Genomic DNA, 16,902 nt, shown 5'->3' with positions numbered 1-16,902 from the left:
TATGAATATGGGTAAACAGAGGTCAACTGGACCTGGAAAGGACAGAGGGAGACTAACAAATCTGGAAATTATAACAGACTCTAGTCACTGAATACAAATACTACACTAGTTTTATAAAATGCTTCTAAGATTGGCAATTGATGACACACATTTCTAAATCCTTATTGTTTGCAAAATTTCTTACATAATCTCACTTAAATCTCCCAAAAGGCATCATTCCCATTTCTCAGTTTAGGAATTTGAGGCACAAGGGACTTCCGCGATTTTATAAACCAAATAAATGAACCCAGATACTTGAATTCAGACCTTTTGAATCCATATCTTGGCTTTCTCTTTCCAAGTACCTAGTGGTAGGCTAACCTAGAAGGATGTTTTGGGAACGTTTACTATGCAAATATTGGTTGATGGGCTCTTTGGTTAAAAAAAGTAGAGAATACATGTTCCCGCTATTGACTTGATATTCATAAAATCAAAGAATTTACTAAATTAATCTGTTAACCACTATTTACTTTCCAGATTTTTTAAATGTTTCAAATTTGTTAGAAACAATTAAGTTTTATGTGCGTATATATGTGTGTGTGTGTGTGTGTGTGTGTGTATGTATTTGGGGAGAGCATGTAAGCAACAAAGAGATCTGAGTTTTTTTCACAGATCTAGGAAATTAATACTCTACTTAATATTGCTTGGAGAATACAAAATTATATATTTCTATATTCTTGATAAGGATCTAACAATGTAATTTAAATATAATAAAACATTCCTGTTCTGTGGGACTTTCCTTTCAATATATTCAGTGATTACTGACCCCACTTTGACACTATTAATGAAAGAGGTTAAAACAGCTTAAAAAAATAATTAGGAATATATAAGCATATTCTCACTATTTAAAGACAATTTTAAAAAGAGAAAGAAAAACTGTGTTTACACTGCAGGTAAATTTGTAGTATGTTACTATCCTAAAAAACAATAATAATACGTAAGGAAGGCATTCACTATTAATACTCCAATTTCCTATTTTGGCTCCAAATATCTACATTCAAAACCAGTAACTGAATTACCTAAGCAAAACTAAATGCAGCCACTTAGAAAAACGTGCTGGAATTCAATGGACTTTTGATAAGAAATGCTTATATAAGAATACTTCCTTTTTCTCTAACAGATTATACATAGGAAATCTGAAAATACCTTGAAAAGTATGCAAATTAGAGTTTGGCAAATTAATTAATTTTTGGCAATTTTACCAACCTGCACATATTTTCCTTTTATATTGGAAAGGAAATGCTAAATAGAAGGAAATGGCATTGAGGATAAAGTGTAAAGGAGTCTATTATGCTTAGTATTATCAAAGAGGAATAAGAAGCTTGACTAGTTTAGCACATTTAGCAACTCACATATTTGGATATTAAATATTCAGCTAAAGTATTCTTCAGAGGTCTTTTCAAGAACCAGTCTCATCCACAATGAGACTCATGACTTTAAAATCTTGTGAGACTGTCGTAATTTCTTATCTACATGACCTATTCCTCACTTATTTTAACATATCATCCAATGGTCATAAAATAATTCAGAATCTCCATATGGACATATAATAAAAATATTATAATAAAATTGGTCGTGGTTGTCCATTTCTACAATCATAGAAAGAATAACCATTGACATTTGTTAAAAACAGTATTTCAGTGATTGAACTTACATTATTTTGCATTCTTCTCAGGTAATCATTTTAGGAAAAAATAGGAAAAGCAACCTTAAAACTTCATCAACTTTGAAATGTTTTGACTCTCTGAAACTTTACATTGTATAAGGTGTTATCCATCAAAAAGCTATCCAATCTTATCTATGTGAGAAATCTTTTTTTTTAACTAGCCTTCATTTTATTTTATTTTATTTTTTCTAACATCTTTATTGGAGTATAATTGCTTTACAATGGTGTGTTAGTTTCTGCTGTATAACAAAGTGAATCAGCTATATGTATACATCCCCATATCCCCTCCCTCTTGCATCTCCCTCCCACCCTCCCTATCCCACCTCTCTAGGTGGTCACAGAGCACCCAGCTGATCTCCCTGTGCTATGCGGCTGCTTCCCACTAGCTAGCTATTTTACATTTGGTAGTGTATGTATGTCCATGCCATTCTCTCACTCTTTTAAGTGCAATATACATTACATTAAACAGTTGGAGTAAAAGAAAGTTTGATATTTGATTACCATTTTTAATAAATTTAAGCCCAGTATATTTTTGGTTGAGATTTGTAAGTGCTAACCTTTAATCTCTTAGTGCATGTTAAGACATAAGTTCAAAAGTACTGAAGAACTTTTAGGAAACAACAAATTTTATCTCTTTTAGAATACATCAAAGTGCTGGACTATTTTTTAGATTAGTGAGGGTTAAAATATTTCTATCATAGATCATTAAAGTAATGTAAATTATGTTGCAGGCTCATTGGCACTTAAGTATATTTTACAGTGTTTAGTTTGTGTCTCAAATTTGTTTTGATTTTTAAAATTTTATAATTAGCTCACTATATTTTCATCTAGAAATAATCATTCATTGCTCACCATGTACTCATTTTTAATGAGAAATACATGATTTTAAAGGAAGCGACAAAATGAACACCAGAAAGGCAAAAAACAATAGCAATACACCCCTTATCACCATCAGAAAGGGCTGAGAGTCCAGTATGTCGATGTAGCCTACCTTCACAACTTGTGATACTTTCGCTGAATGACCTTGTCTCCCTGACTCAACCACTGGCATTTTATGTAGACCAGAAGAGTCCAAGTCACCCTCCATAGTTCTTTTCACTTACTTCTCTGTATTTAGTCAGAATGGGACCCTCCCTTACTTCTAAGTGTCTGATAACTAAAGCTCTAGTACCACTGCATTTCAGCAGTGATCTTTAGAGCAGCCATCTTTATAAACTACCTTAGTGCATTATGATAGGAGAGGATTTGACATTCTTTCAACTGTGGGATGAACACTTTACAGAAACAGAAATCTGAAAGATAGTCTGGAGTTTGGCTGCAGCCACTCAAGTAATTGCATTTTCGGTTAGCACCCACAGAGAGTCAGAAAATAATGAATGCTCTCCTGGAAGAGTTTGTGATCTGAGCCCCACTCATCTACACCCAGTTAGTTGTTTGGTCTGTTGTTTGGTTAGTCATTTGGTCAGTCTCTCTCTCTCTGCTCAACTTTAAGGAAGGTCCTTTCTAATTTTTCTCTTCTACCATTGTTTTTCACAGTTGATCTCCTCTATCCCCACCTTACCTACAGGCTGAAAACCAATCTAGAATATGGTTCTCAATGTCGACCGCACATTAGAATGACGTGGGGAGCTTTAAAATCTCAATGCCTAGACCATCTAATTCCAAATCTCTGGAGGTAGGGCCCAGACATCTATGTCTTAAAGCTTTCTAGGTTCCACTGTGTATCCAGGGTTGAAAACCACTTTTCTATAAATTATGCCTGAGACTTTAAATTATCTTAATTGTGAGATGAAGACTTTCCATAAAGAGAAATTTTCTCCTCTACTTGCTTCCTACAATTTACACATCCCAATATACAAATGTTCTTGCCATACAATCATGGCTTAATAGAAGTTACTTCTGAAGGACTACTCTCTCATACGTACTTTTGATTATCAGAATATTATAAACTTATCTCACATGACAGTTATGATCACTGGATACTTCTGTGGAAGTGACCACCTACCCAAGCCTGGAGCACTAAACTCTGCATACTCACAAAAATTGCTTGAGGATTTTTAAGATATAAATTCTCTAGGAGTGGGCCCTGATCAGGTTGAAAATCCCCAGCATTCTGTCTAATACATAAATTAAAAAGGATTTCCTCCCATTCCTCCTTCTTTTTGTTTAGTATTGATGATTTTACTTGATTTTGGTTCTGGTTGCCTTTTAAAATAATTAAACTAAAATAGATCCCTCAACATTTAGTATTTTAGAATAATTTATTTATATGGTATGAATACTTGAGTGAATATACACAACTTTCCAATTTAATTAAAATAATTTTAAGAGTAAGTGGATTAAACTTTATATTTTTCTCTCCTAATAAAAGGATAAAGTGCCTATAGATCTGTAATAGGGGTTTAAACTACGACTATAATATGAGAATGTTCTTTTCTTACCACAAATCACTGCTCCCACTCCTCTAAATTATTTCTTCATAAGTTCAACAGTTTACTCAAATTGAAGATCTCTGTCTCGAAAAATATCAGTGTCATTAATATAACTTCTACTTACATGATTCTGATATAATAGGTCGGGGTGTGCCTGGTATCCATATACTTTAAATTCTTCTCAGGTGACTCAATGGAGAGCCCAGATTGAGACCTGCTGCCCTAAACCTTGAATAGAAACTGCAGCCTAAGGAAACTCTCTTCAATCAACAAGAATGAATGAATGAATGAATGAATAGCTTCTCAGCAGTTTCAATAGATAAATACTGGCAAATGCACACACCTCAGAGTGAGGACTAGTAATATTTTAAAACGTTTAACACTGGGGAGGGGATGCTAATCGTGGTGCCTGATGTGTTCCAGAGCTGTGGCTGCTCTTTCATTTGCTTTCTCTTTAAAAGAAAACTATTTTTCTACCTTATTTTTCTCTTCATAGGTAGCTAAGAAGTGGTGCTTCATCCAAACAGGCCCTCATTGAAACAAAACAGAAAACCGGACTGGGGCTGGCTTCCAGCAGGAAGTGAACCGTTGCAGAGTCCACAGTCCCCCCGCCCTGTGTCCATCAGCTCCTTTAAGCACTTTTGGCAATAGACCTTCTTACCTGTCTGCCTTTAAAGATTCAATTAAATATCTTCAACAGAAACAGTCTGAGGCAAATAAGTGTGAGCAGATATAAGAAATGGAAACCTAGTCAGGAGAATTTCTTTCTCATTCTACTTGCTTATTTCACAGTTCAGAATTTGCATACAATGTGTACCACTGCAGATCTGTTCTACAGACAAAAATATAGTTACTTGAAATATTGTGCTTAAAGAACTCTAATGTTCTATCATCATTACATTATTTACCAGATACTTTTCTTTTTTTGTTCAGGTTTCAACACAGTTTTATCGGGTGGTTTTGTTTTCTGTGAAATACACCAGAGGTTGGGGGAGGGGACACATTGACTTTACAATATAAGGGTTTTCCACCACTAAGGAAAGGCACGGGGTGGGGCAGGGTAGGGCATATTGGGGATTGGATTCATTTTCCCACCTTCTTTTGCTTTGCTCACATTTCTTTTCTCTCTCAGCAAGTACCGGAGGACATAAACACAAAGAAACAAAAATAGCAAGATGAACCTCCAACCAGGCTACTCCCAAGCCTTTCCCCAGGCTGCACCAGGGCTGGGAGGAGCCGGGTAGCCCAGCCCTAGGACACACGGGAGTCTGCTACCATTTTCAAATATCTGCAACTCAATTCTATGTCTTTGCCTTTCTGACAATGACTCACCCAGATATTCCCATCTTGATGGTAGGGTTTCCAATTTCTCCCTGTGTCGCTGTAGAGCAGGCGGTATTGGGTCACCCAGTCTGAGCTGCTGTATCTTCCTTGGGTTGCTATGGCACTGATCTGCTTTCGATTGCCAAAGTCAACCTGAAGCCATTGATAATGGTCACTGTCTGATGGAGACCATCCCCCAGCGCCTGAATAAGGTAGAGACAAGAGGGTGAAATAGGTATTTAATGTTGAAATTCTACAATTGACAATGGATCATTCTGCATCTTTTAATTGCCTTGGTAGTACCATATTTCACAGATACCTTAGGAAGTGTCCTTTAGATGCCACTGGGACTTCAACTAATATTCTTAAAGCTGGGTAACATTGATACTCTAGCCTCCTTATGGTGTAATTATGTGCTCATTTTCTCCTGAGCAAATGTCTTCATAATTCCTCGATTAGGTCTTATTAGTACATGTCAAAGTCTAATTGGCTAAGGGTTGATCAATTTACCATGAATTCTTCAACTAGAAGTCACTAGGAAAAGATATGTAACAATCTATTATCTCCTCGTGTCAGGGTTTATCTTTTAGTAGACCATAAATGAAACAAAAAGCCATTATACACAACTCTACAATATATTTTACTTTAGAAAGTTCAGAGTTCAAAGAATGCTAGTATAGTTCTCAAGATGAGGCCTAATATTGCATTAAGCCCTTGGACTCCTGAGAACTAAGATGTATAGTAAATCAGGCAATACATTTACTAACACTTAAGAGGTAGACAACCGATGACTCTAGATAAACACATTTCTAGGAAAAGAATTTGAGTCACTAAATGAAGTGAAACTTCTTTTGGTAAAATAAAATAAGTGACTGGCAAATAGTAACAATGCAAAAATTCTTACTATTTTATTAGAAAAATAACACTAACATAGATAGAACAAAAAGAGTCCTAATTTATAGCATTATGTAAAATAATTATGGTTGTACATAAATACATTACAGAAAATATGGCATAATGCTTAGTGCTAAGAGGCGATATAATTTTTTGAGTAAGTTTGGTTACTAATGGGAGTAAATAATAGAAAAATATTCAACAAATTATCCAATATACGGTGTATCAAAACATGTGCATCACTTTTCAAATAAGGAATTTAAATGCTGACAATAAAATAATTTATTTTATGAGGAGTATGCTAATAAAGGTCATTTTGTAAATCATCACTGATATATCATTCATGTCATCATGTTTATATGGCTTATTTCTGCTTTCAGCCATGACACAATAGCTCTCCCACCACAAAAAAATTACAAAACTGACAAAATGTATACAATTCCCCTTTTAAGGGATTGGACAACAGAGAGTATTGGACCCTGATCCATGAGAGAAGATAAACAAATGAGGTGAGCCCTGCCAGCTTCCTGGCTTTCTGCCTGGTTCACTTTCCAGATCATGGCACATGGAAGACTATTCCAAACAGGTACAGCAGCATCACTGAGATGGAGACAGAGCAGAATCCAAGCTCCTGAGGAACCTGGCATTTATAGGACAGAGTACCAGGCAGGGGGCAGCTGTGCAGAGAAGGGGCTCTGGAAATGTACATAGGGTCACCAATGAGTCTCAGCAGTTCAGACTCTGAATGAATACTAAGTTGTGTATTTGCAGACCAAGACTCCACTAGACCAGGTAAGGGGAGATCTGAAGTGAACCACAGTCAGAGGCTGCACAGGGCTGTAAGTAGTCTGATTTCAGACCGGACAAGATTGAGAGAACTTGAACAAACCTAGGCATTCAGTAGAGATCTCAGAAAGGGAGTAGAGTAATTTAATCCTAAATAAGGATTCTAATTCTAATCCTACTGTGGACACATCTGAACAAAGGTTGGTAACAAGCATGAAAAAAGATCAATCTGACCCACAAATAAATTAACTCCTCGGTTGAATGAAACTCAACACTCCATTAAGGAAGACCATGAGAGTTTACTTTTCATGAAACTTTCATGAAAACATGAAAGAAACTCAACAAAATAGAATCCATAATGTCCAGTACAAAATTTTTAAAAATATTAGTTATTTGGGGAAGCAGTAAAATGTGACTCATAACCAGAGAAAAGTCGGTCAATAGAAATGGATAGAAAAATGACAGATGATGAAATGAGCAGATCAGGACCTTAAAACGGAGATTATAAATTTGTTCCATATTTGAGCAAGAACATATAGATACTGATGAAACCTTAATAGGGAAGAGAAACAACAAAAGAGAGCAAAATGGAAATTTTTGAACTAAAAATTATACCTGAAGATAAAACATTTACTGGATGGGCTTACCAGCAAATTAGAAAACTGAGAAGAAACATTAGTATACTTAAATACAGGTCCATACAAACCCTTCAAACCAAAGCTCAGACAGGGTAAAACGGCTTAAAAATGAACAATGCTTCAGTAATCTGTAGGATAACATTAAATATCTTACCAATCATGCAAATGGGGTAAGAAAAGCAGAAAGGGTAGAGACTGAGGCAGAAAAAGATACATCTGAAGAAATAATAGTTGAAAAATATGAACCCAAATATCTGAGAAATTCATTGAACGCCAAGCAGGGTAAATACAAAGAAAAACACACCAAGGCACGTCATAAAGAACTGATAAAAAAACAATGTTAAAGAGGAAATCTTAAAACTGTTCAGAGGGCAATAACATCTCAACAATAGCAATGCAAGCCAGTGAACAAGGGAACAACATACCTGAAATGATGAGAAGAAAAAGAAAGTGTCAATGTAAAATCTACATCCAGCAAAAATATCCTTTAAACATGAAAGTAACATAATGATGTTTAGGACAAATGCTGAGAGAATTCATCATCAATAGGTATGCTGTATAAGAAATGCAAAATTTTAGCTTCAAGGAAAATTGGCCATACGGAAATTCACATCCACATGAAGAAATAAATGCTGAAAATGGTAAACATGTCACTAAATATAAAATATTTGTTCATGTTTTAAAATTTCTGTAGAAGATAATTGAGTGTTTAGAACAAAAATAGTAACAGTGAATTAGAGGGTTTATAACAGATGTAGAAGTAAAATGTATGACTACAATAGCACAAAGGGTAGGAAGCAAGAAATAAATATACCGCACTGAGTTCCTTATGCTACATTTGAAGTGATACAGTATTATCTGAAGCATTAAACCCTAGATCAAGGGTTTGCAAACGTTTTCTGTAGGGGGTTAAACACTGAGTATTTTAGGCTTTGCAGACCATGCTACCTCTCTCATAACTACTAAACTCTGCTGTTGTAGCATGAAGCAGCCATAGAAGATCCAGAAACAAGAGTGTGGCTGAGTTCCAATAAAACCTTATTAATAAAGACAGGGGGCTGGCTGGAGGGCTGTAATGTGTCAACCTCTGCCCAAGATCAACTTCTGAAAAGAGAGGACATTTAAAAATCTGTGCATTTTACTATATCTAAATTATACTTCCAAAACATTTTAAAAAGATTTATGTATATAATGTGTGTGTATATATTTAGTCTACATACATGCTTTCTGCAGAAAGTGTGTATAACTACCTCATAACTACTTTCTCCGTCTTCATTCTCCTATTTCTTCAAACCACACTTCTACAAGAATGATGTTTCTAAAATACAAATTAATCATATTTACTCCCAGACCAATATTTTTCAATTGATCCTCATTGCCTCGAGAAATAAATGGCCCACGCCTTCACACACAAAAGACATGCCTGGAACATGCCCTCTACACCTACACAAATCCTCCCTCAACTTATCCTGGGGAATTATTATTTTTCCTTCATGGTTCAGCAAAGAGATCATAAATACATTTTCTTATCCGTTAGATATATAATTCCAAACTTTGGCAAAATTCTATACCCAACTGCACATAAAGTTCTATCTGTGCATTATTAAAAAGGTGACTTGGTCATTGAAGTAAACAAGCAAATATTACCGTGAATAAAATGAGAAAAATATGTGCATTTGATTGATGAAATTTAGAGCATTTCCCCTAACTAGTTTTTCCAAAAAAAAAAAAGAATCCAGAATAAATTTTCTTAAGTTACCCATTTTTTGCTACATTACAATTTTTCAATAAGGAAGCAATTAACATACAGCTACTTAATCCCATTTATCTCATTACTATCAAAAAATGAATTTATTGTCAACTTTAAGGGAAGCAAAAAAATCTAAAAGCAATGAAAATGTAAGTCAAAACTTATTCCTTAGCAGAAAGATATGTGGAGAGAATAGTGATTAGCCTCAAGGAGAGGGCAAATGTCAGGCTTTCATAAGGAACATGGTGAAAAGATGGATGAGAAGTTTCTTGTTTCTCTTTGATCTCTCTAGCAATTTAATTTGGGGAAGTTGATTACTTTGTTCATTTGGCTTGTGACATGGGTAACCTCTATTGATCCAAGGATTAAGAATGATACCTCTTTCATGACAAAAACCTCAGGAAATGGTATATAAGAGAGCAGAAGGGCTCCCCCAATATATCATGGAGAGTATTAAGAAAGAGGGCAAAAGTGTTCCCAGTGAATATTGTGGTAGCTCAAAGGAACTAACTACCTTTGAGCTTTGAGTGGAAAGTAGAAGAGGAGGTAAAGGAGGTGGAGATACTGAACATTCATAAACTCTTAGCTTCTAAGATTATCTAAGAATAACTCTTATCTAGAAATAATAGAACCAAATTAGATAACTAATAAATTGTTACAGTGACTTGAAAGATACGTACTTACGTAGAACACCTACTATTCCCTAAACACTAGGAGGCTGTTCCTTCACCCTCTTTTTCTTCCTCTTTCTCTCTCTCTCCCTCTCCCCTTTCACCTCCCTCCACCCCTCCCTCTCTTTCTCTCTCTCTTCTTTTTTTCCTCTCTCTCACATACACACATTTCTCTCCCTCCATATATGTGTGTGTGCATGTGTGCGGGTGAGTGTGTGTGAACTATAAAGATACTAGTGTTTGCATGCTGGGTGCCCACCCTACTGGGGTTACTTGAGCAAAGAATTATAATAGAGAACTTGGAGAAATGGATGAAACCAACACTCTAAACTCAGGGATAGCTTATAATTGTGATAGACATTTCCGCTTTGTAATTTGTAAATTAGAACCTCTGAGAGCAAAGAGAAACTTTGTGTGTGGTTCAAGAGAGGACCTGGAGTTTCTTTTCCAGTGATAAATGGCTCCTGTATAAACCTGATGCCGAAGCAGATGGTTATAACGCCACCAGAGAATACAAGCCTCGATTCTAACTTAACAGAAAAAGGTAGAAAAACATTCAATTAAGGGTAGAACTACCTTTAATGACTGGTTGAGAAATATGTATCAGATGAAAAGAATAAATTGAAAAGGAGACTTGCAGGCCAGATAGCATTATGAGTTCTATCTGAAGTAGGATTAATATGCTTCAACCAAGTATAGACACTTGTTGATTGGAAGTAGCCAGAAAAGAGAGCCATGGCCGTTAATTAATGTCTGTCATGAGCTAGAGAAGGGAAAACGGCCATGCCACCATCATTCCTAAAACATGGAATAAACTAATAAAATAATTCTAAAATAAAAGAGTGTAAAAGTTAATTTTGAAACAAAATAGAAGAAAAAAGATGTGATTTTATCAGAGTATAGGAAATTACCTCCAGAGACAAATTAGGACATAAGGAGAGAAGCATAGCTGCTTTAACTTTTTGAAACATTCAGATTATATCTCAAAGGACTGGTTTGGGGCTTCCCTGGTGGCGCAGTGGTTGAGAGTCCGCCTGCCGATGCAGGGGACGTGAGTTCGTGCCCCGGTCCGGGAAGATCCCACATGCCGCGGAGCGGCTGGCCCCGTGAGCCATGGCCGCTGAGCCTGTGCGTCCGGAGCCTGTGCTCCGCAACGGGAGAGGCCACAACAGTGAGAGGCCCACATACGGCAAAAAAAAAAAAAAAAAAGGACTGGTTTGACTCATAAATGTAACATTAGCTTCCTTGAATATTTATCAAAGGAGCTGCCAGAAAAGTAAAGGTAGCTAAAAACAAACAAAAAACAATAACACCCCCTCCAAAAAACAAACAACATAAAATTTCAGGACAAAGGACGTAGAAAAACAATAAACAAGAAGGCTCTTCTTCAAAATCAAGTGTGTGGATTATGAACATTTAAAATAAAAGGGAAATGGTCTGGGGGTTGGTGATACTGAGGGTGGTGTTGGTGGGTTATAAGGATTTCCTGTTTTGATCACATTTTTTTTTAAATAGGAGACAGTAAATTTCATCACTGTACCTCCAAGTTAACTTTAGCAAAGCATTTGGCAATATCTCTGATAAGTATAAAAAAGTAAAATGTGGTCTGGGACATAGCAGTTTTAGGTAAGTTCAAAAATGGTTAATAATTATGCGCCAAATATGTTGATTAAGGACTGTGTCAACTTGAAGCTAGGTCCTAATGGTATGCCACAGGCTTTCGCTCTGTATACTGTCATTTTTAATATTTTTATTATCTAAGACATGGAAGACATGCTCATGAAATTTGTCAGTTACATAAAGCTGGAAAAGAGACCTAATACAGTAACTAGCTGGATTATGATGTTAAATGTTTGACCGGCTGGAAATCTGAGCTTCTCCTAGCAAAATTTGTTTTAACGTTAATGATAACCTAAAATGCCCATTTTGAACAAATGCATTATCAACTTCATTATTAAGGTGCATAATGCTTAGAAATAATTATGCAACCTTAATTTACTTTATGGGTAGTGCAGTGTTAAAATTACGGCATCTAACTATGATACTATATTTGCAGTACTGCATTCAAACATTTTGATACATTTTAATTAAGGCTTTACACATAAATAGAAAAAGAAATCACAAGCATCTAGTATTAGGAATTATCACAAAATGAACATAACCATATAATCACCACCTAGATCTATAAGGAGACCATTGCCAGCGACACAGACGTTCTCACTGTGTCCTTTTCCGAACATGGTCACCTCTCTCCTCCCCACTGAACTGCCCCAGAGATTCATCCATGGCATTGTGTTTAGCAGTAGACTCTTCATTTTCTTTGCTGCCTAATACTACATTGTGTAATGTACTGCTCTTTATTGATCCATTATTCTAGGGTAGTGTTAAACATGTTTATATCTCCAGTTTGGAGCTGTTATGAATAATAATACAGCCATCAACATTTGTGTTCATGTTTTTCAGCACCTCTTTGTGCTTTTCTGTTGGGTATATGCCCAGGAGTGGAATTATGTGTCCAAAAATGTTTGTATTTTTAAAATTGAGTCTATTTTGCTAACAATTTTCCAAAGTAGTTGAACTGATTTTTATCCCCCTTGCCCAATGCACGCCAGTAGTGTCACAAGTGTTTCTGCTGTTCCACATCTTTGCCAAAACTTGGCATAGTTAGCCTTCTTTTTTGTTGTTGTTGTGTCTTAAATTTAGTTTAGACATTCTGGCTCATTGCAGGTTTACTTTGCATTTTCTTGATAACTACCTTCATTCTGTTGATACTAAGACTTATTATAAAACTACTGTACATTAAGACAAAATTTTATGCATGCAAGGATAGACAAATAGGCCAAATAAACAAAATATAGATCCCTGAAACAAAACTGCATGTATACATGTGTATATCAGCACTTAATTTGTGACAAAGGTAGCATAGGAAAATAGAGAAAGAAGGTATTTTTTCAATACTATATTCAGGGTCAACTGGATATCCACATGAAAAAAAGGGAAATGTAGCCCTGCCTCATACTATACTGAGATCAAGCTAAAAATGTTTAGATTTAATTGTGAAAAGTAGAACACTGAAGCTTGTAGAAGATGAATTAAGAGAATAACATTATATTCTTGGGGTTGGGAAAGATTTCTTAAACAGGACTCAAAAGCACTAGCTATATAGGAAAAGATAGATAAATTGGATTATGTTAAAATTAGAGATTATTATCAAAAGACATTAATAAGAGGGTGAAATGGCTAACATGGATTGGGGGAAGGTATTTCCAAACATATAAGAAGGAAAATGCTCATATCCAAAGTGTATAAACAAGTCCCACAAATCAATAAGACACATTCAGACAACCCAATTTTAAACATGGGCAAGGAACCTTAACAGGCAGTTCACAGAAAAGGAAAATAGGCTATAAAACATCTAAAAGGTGCTCAACCTCATGGGCTTGACATGTTCAAAAAATTAAAAAACTAAGAATGTTCAAAGAGAGTACCTACAATGCTAAGAGGACTTAATCTTACAATATTGCTTTGAAGGGACCAAAGATGCTTATGCTTTGTAACAGAAAAGGAAGGAATAACTTAATTTCCAACTTCTACTATCTAAAAGACTAGAGATGTAAAGTTTCCCAGTGATGTAACAACACAAAACATTCCAAAAGTATATATGCTTTATGTATAAAAATTATTTACTTTTAACTCATCTTCTTGAAATTAATATTTTGCTTAAACTAAATGAAGATTTTACCTTTTAACTCAATACTCTCAATTATATTTGTCTGTCCACAGATTACTCATTATACCATAAATTCTTTTCATTTTGGAATTTGACCAAGGAAGAAAACTGGGGACTTCCCTGGTGGCACAGTTAAGAATCCACCTGCCAATTCAGGGGACACGGGTTCGAGCCCTGGTCCGGGAAGATCCCACATGCTGCGGAGCAACTAAGCCCGTGCGCCACAACTACTGAGCCTGTGCTCTACAGCCCGCGAGCCACAACCACTGAAGCCCGCATGCCTAGAGCCCGTGCTCCGCAACTAGAGAAGCCACCACAATGAGAAGCCCGCGCGCCGCAACAAAGAGTAGCCCTCGCTCGCCGCAACTAGAGAAAGCCCATGTGCAGCAACGAAGACACAACACAGCCAAAAATTTAAAAAAAAAAAAAAGAAAATTGAATAGCAAACTGATTTTAAGAAATCTGAAACAAATACTTTGCTGGGAGAACAAGTTTCCTTATTAAATATGATTGTTCCTTCAAGCGTCCAGCATACTACACTAAGAAAATTTGCAGGGACGTCTCTTTACAACGTTGAAAATATCCAGATATGAATTGCATCATTAGAATCAGTAAATTTCTTGCAATTAGGAAAGATTAAAAGCAAATTCATCTATTAGGCCTCTGTTTACATATTCATCACTTCAGAGGCTGTATCTAAGCTGCAAGAAATAGACACTGCAGGGCAAGTTTGGTTCCATGTACTTTTCAAAAATATAAAATATTTTCAGGGAATTTTATAGGTCAATTATATATTAAGATCTCTGATTTAAGAATATCAATTTGTTTTTGAAAATGTCAATTTTTACCTTAGGATTGTGCTGTATGAGAGAAGAAAAATTAAACCGACACATAAGAACTGTACAGCCGCATAAACTGCATTAAGGCTAGATAGGAGTTGAAACTAATGTGAACCCAAAATTAAGTTTGATCAGCTTTGAAGTTTGAAGTTTGAAGACACAGAGCAATTTCCATTCTCATCACAAAGAGTAAATCTTCACAGGAGGTAGGCCTGGGCCAGGATGTAAAAGTGAAACTTGTACACAAGTCTAATGAAAAATAAGAATTACATTTGATTAGAAAATCTTGAACCATAATATGACCATAATTTTTAAATTTACTTACCAAATAGTGTAAATGATGTATGATCTTATTTTTTAAATGTCCTGGAAATACTATGACTGGGAGAAAACAGACTCTTTGTGTGTGTTATTTCAGGTGATGGTATTAGGAAAGGAAAGTTAAAGTTATAAATAGTCAGATTTCAATGTAACAATTTTTAAGACATCAAAATAACACCAACAGTAGAATGGATTATCACAAGAAGTAGTGACCTTTCCATTAACGGGGATACTCAAGTGAAAGCTGCATAATAAGTATCTCTTTATAGGGGAATTTTACATAGGCAGGGAGATTAGACTCAATGTCCATTAATTTCATTTACAAAGAAAGTTGAAATGAAATACAAACTATTATGTTGAATTTTTTATCAAGTTGTTTTAAATTTCTTACTGCCTTTAAACTAACAGTTATGATCCAAGCTTTGGTTGATCTATTTTATTAACATCAGGGGAGATGTTACTTATACCATTGCTAAGTAACATTTGACTATATATAACTTTTATTATTAAAAAGAATCTGGTCATTTCCATTTTTACTATGAATAATTCTCCTGGTTCACTCATTCAGCAATTATTTACAGAGCACTTCTATATGCCGGCCGTTAAGAATTTTAAAAAATAATTTTTCAATAAGCAATTTTTACTTGACTTTTTTTATACTTGAGGATACAATCTATTTATTTGGAAAATGTACAAGAATATTCTTTACTGAATAAGCATTTTATTACTGGGAAAACCAGATACCTAATATACTTTTAATGTGCATAGAAATGAGGTCTCGTTTGAAAAAAATAAAGGTAAATTAAAATACCACAAAGTCAGGGTCAGTGAAGTCATGTTTCTTCTTTGCACCTGCTAGGAAGCTGCTATTTGATCCTCACCTGTAAGAAATGCTGAAGAACCCTTGTATTGATACATGTGGGCAAGGGGTCAATTTTATGTTAGTAAATCTACTGTTTACTTCATCTCTGGTAAGCATTCCTATTAAAGTCTACGGAATTTTGAAAACAACATGATTAATTAGAAACGATTTGCCAACCGGTCAAATGCACATTCGCTGGCATCGTACAGAAAATGTCATCATTCCCAAGATGTTATTCTTTGTGATAAGAAAAGTAAAAACACTGTTCTCTGTGCAGCTTGCAAAAAATTGTTTGGTGGAGGCGAAGGAGATAAGTTTATAGGTTAAAAAGGGCTTCAGAGCTCAAACATGCATCTTTAGGTTATCAAATATATCTGACCTCTATTTACAGGGAAGACTGAAAGACGGATATAGCTGCAGAAATCAATTAAGTCGTGCAACTCCAAACAAATCCTGAACGAGTGCATAAGTAAACTCAGGATAACCAACTTTTTCAAGTCAAGGATTGAGTTTTATTTATCATTTAGTAACCACCGCCAAGTATGGTTCCCTAGACACAAGAATAAAGACACTCAATAAATACATGTTAAATAAATGAATGCAAGAATTAATTAAATTATAAGTGAATATATGAATGGACTAACTGATAAATAAATGACACTCTGGAAGTAAAAGCCCTGAAACAAGAGGGCAAAAATCTTGGGTCCAAGGATCTATGCAAGAAACGCATAGATCATGAAAAACATATATAAATGGATCTGTAATAAAAATTTTTTTGAATAATACTGGTGATTTACATTGTATTTTCGATGAAGAGGGATGGGAATTTTTGCCATTGCACTCACTATATTTATTCTAGATATTATTCTTTTTTTATATAAAAGCTAATTTATTAAACTTTTGTCCACAAAGATGAACATACCTGTATAGCAAGCTTATATGAAGAATGAA

At 35.2% G+C, this 16,902-nt stretch overlaps 1 protein-coding gene across 1 annotated transcript in view; it reads right to left on the bottom strand.

The window, feature by feature from the left end:
- The window catches only part of CNTNAP2 (contactin associated protein 2), a 2,069,520-nt gene that overhangs the window by 1,390,380 nt on the left and 662,238 nt on the right, over positions 1–16,902 (bottom strand). The window contains exon 3 of the mRNA XM_065883648.1: positions 5,470–5,663. Within this exon, the coding sequence (XP_065739720.1) occupies positions 5,470–5,663 (194 nt within the window). The remainder of the gene's footprint in view (positions 1–5,469; positions 5,664–16,902) is intronic.

This window comes from Phocoena phocoena, chromosome 9 (assembly GCF_963924675.1).
Source record: "Phocoena phocoena chromosome 9, mPhoPho1.1, whole genome shotgun sequence".
In the NCBI taxonomy this organism is placed as follows: domain Eukaryota; kingdom Metazoa; phylum Chordata; class Mammalia; order Artiodactyla; family Phocoenidae; genus Phocoena; species Phocoena phocoena.
This window is presented reverse-complemented; position numbering and strand designations above follow the sequence as displayed.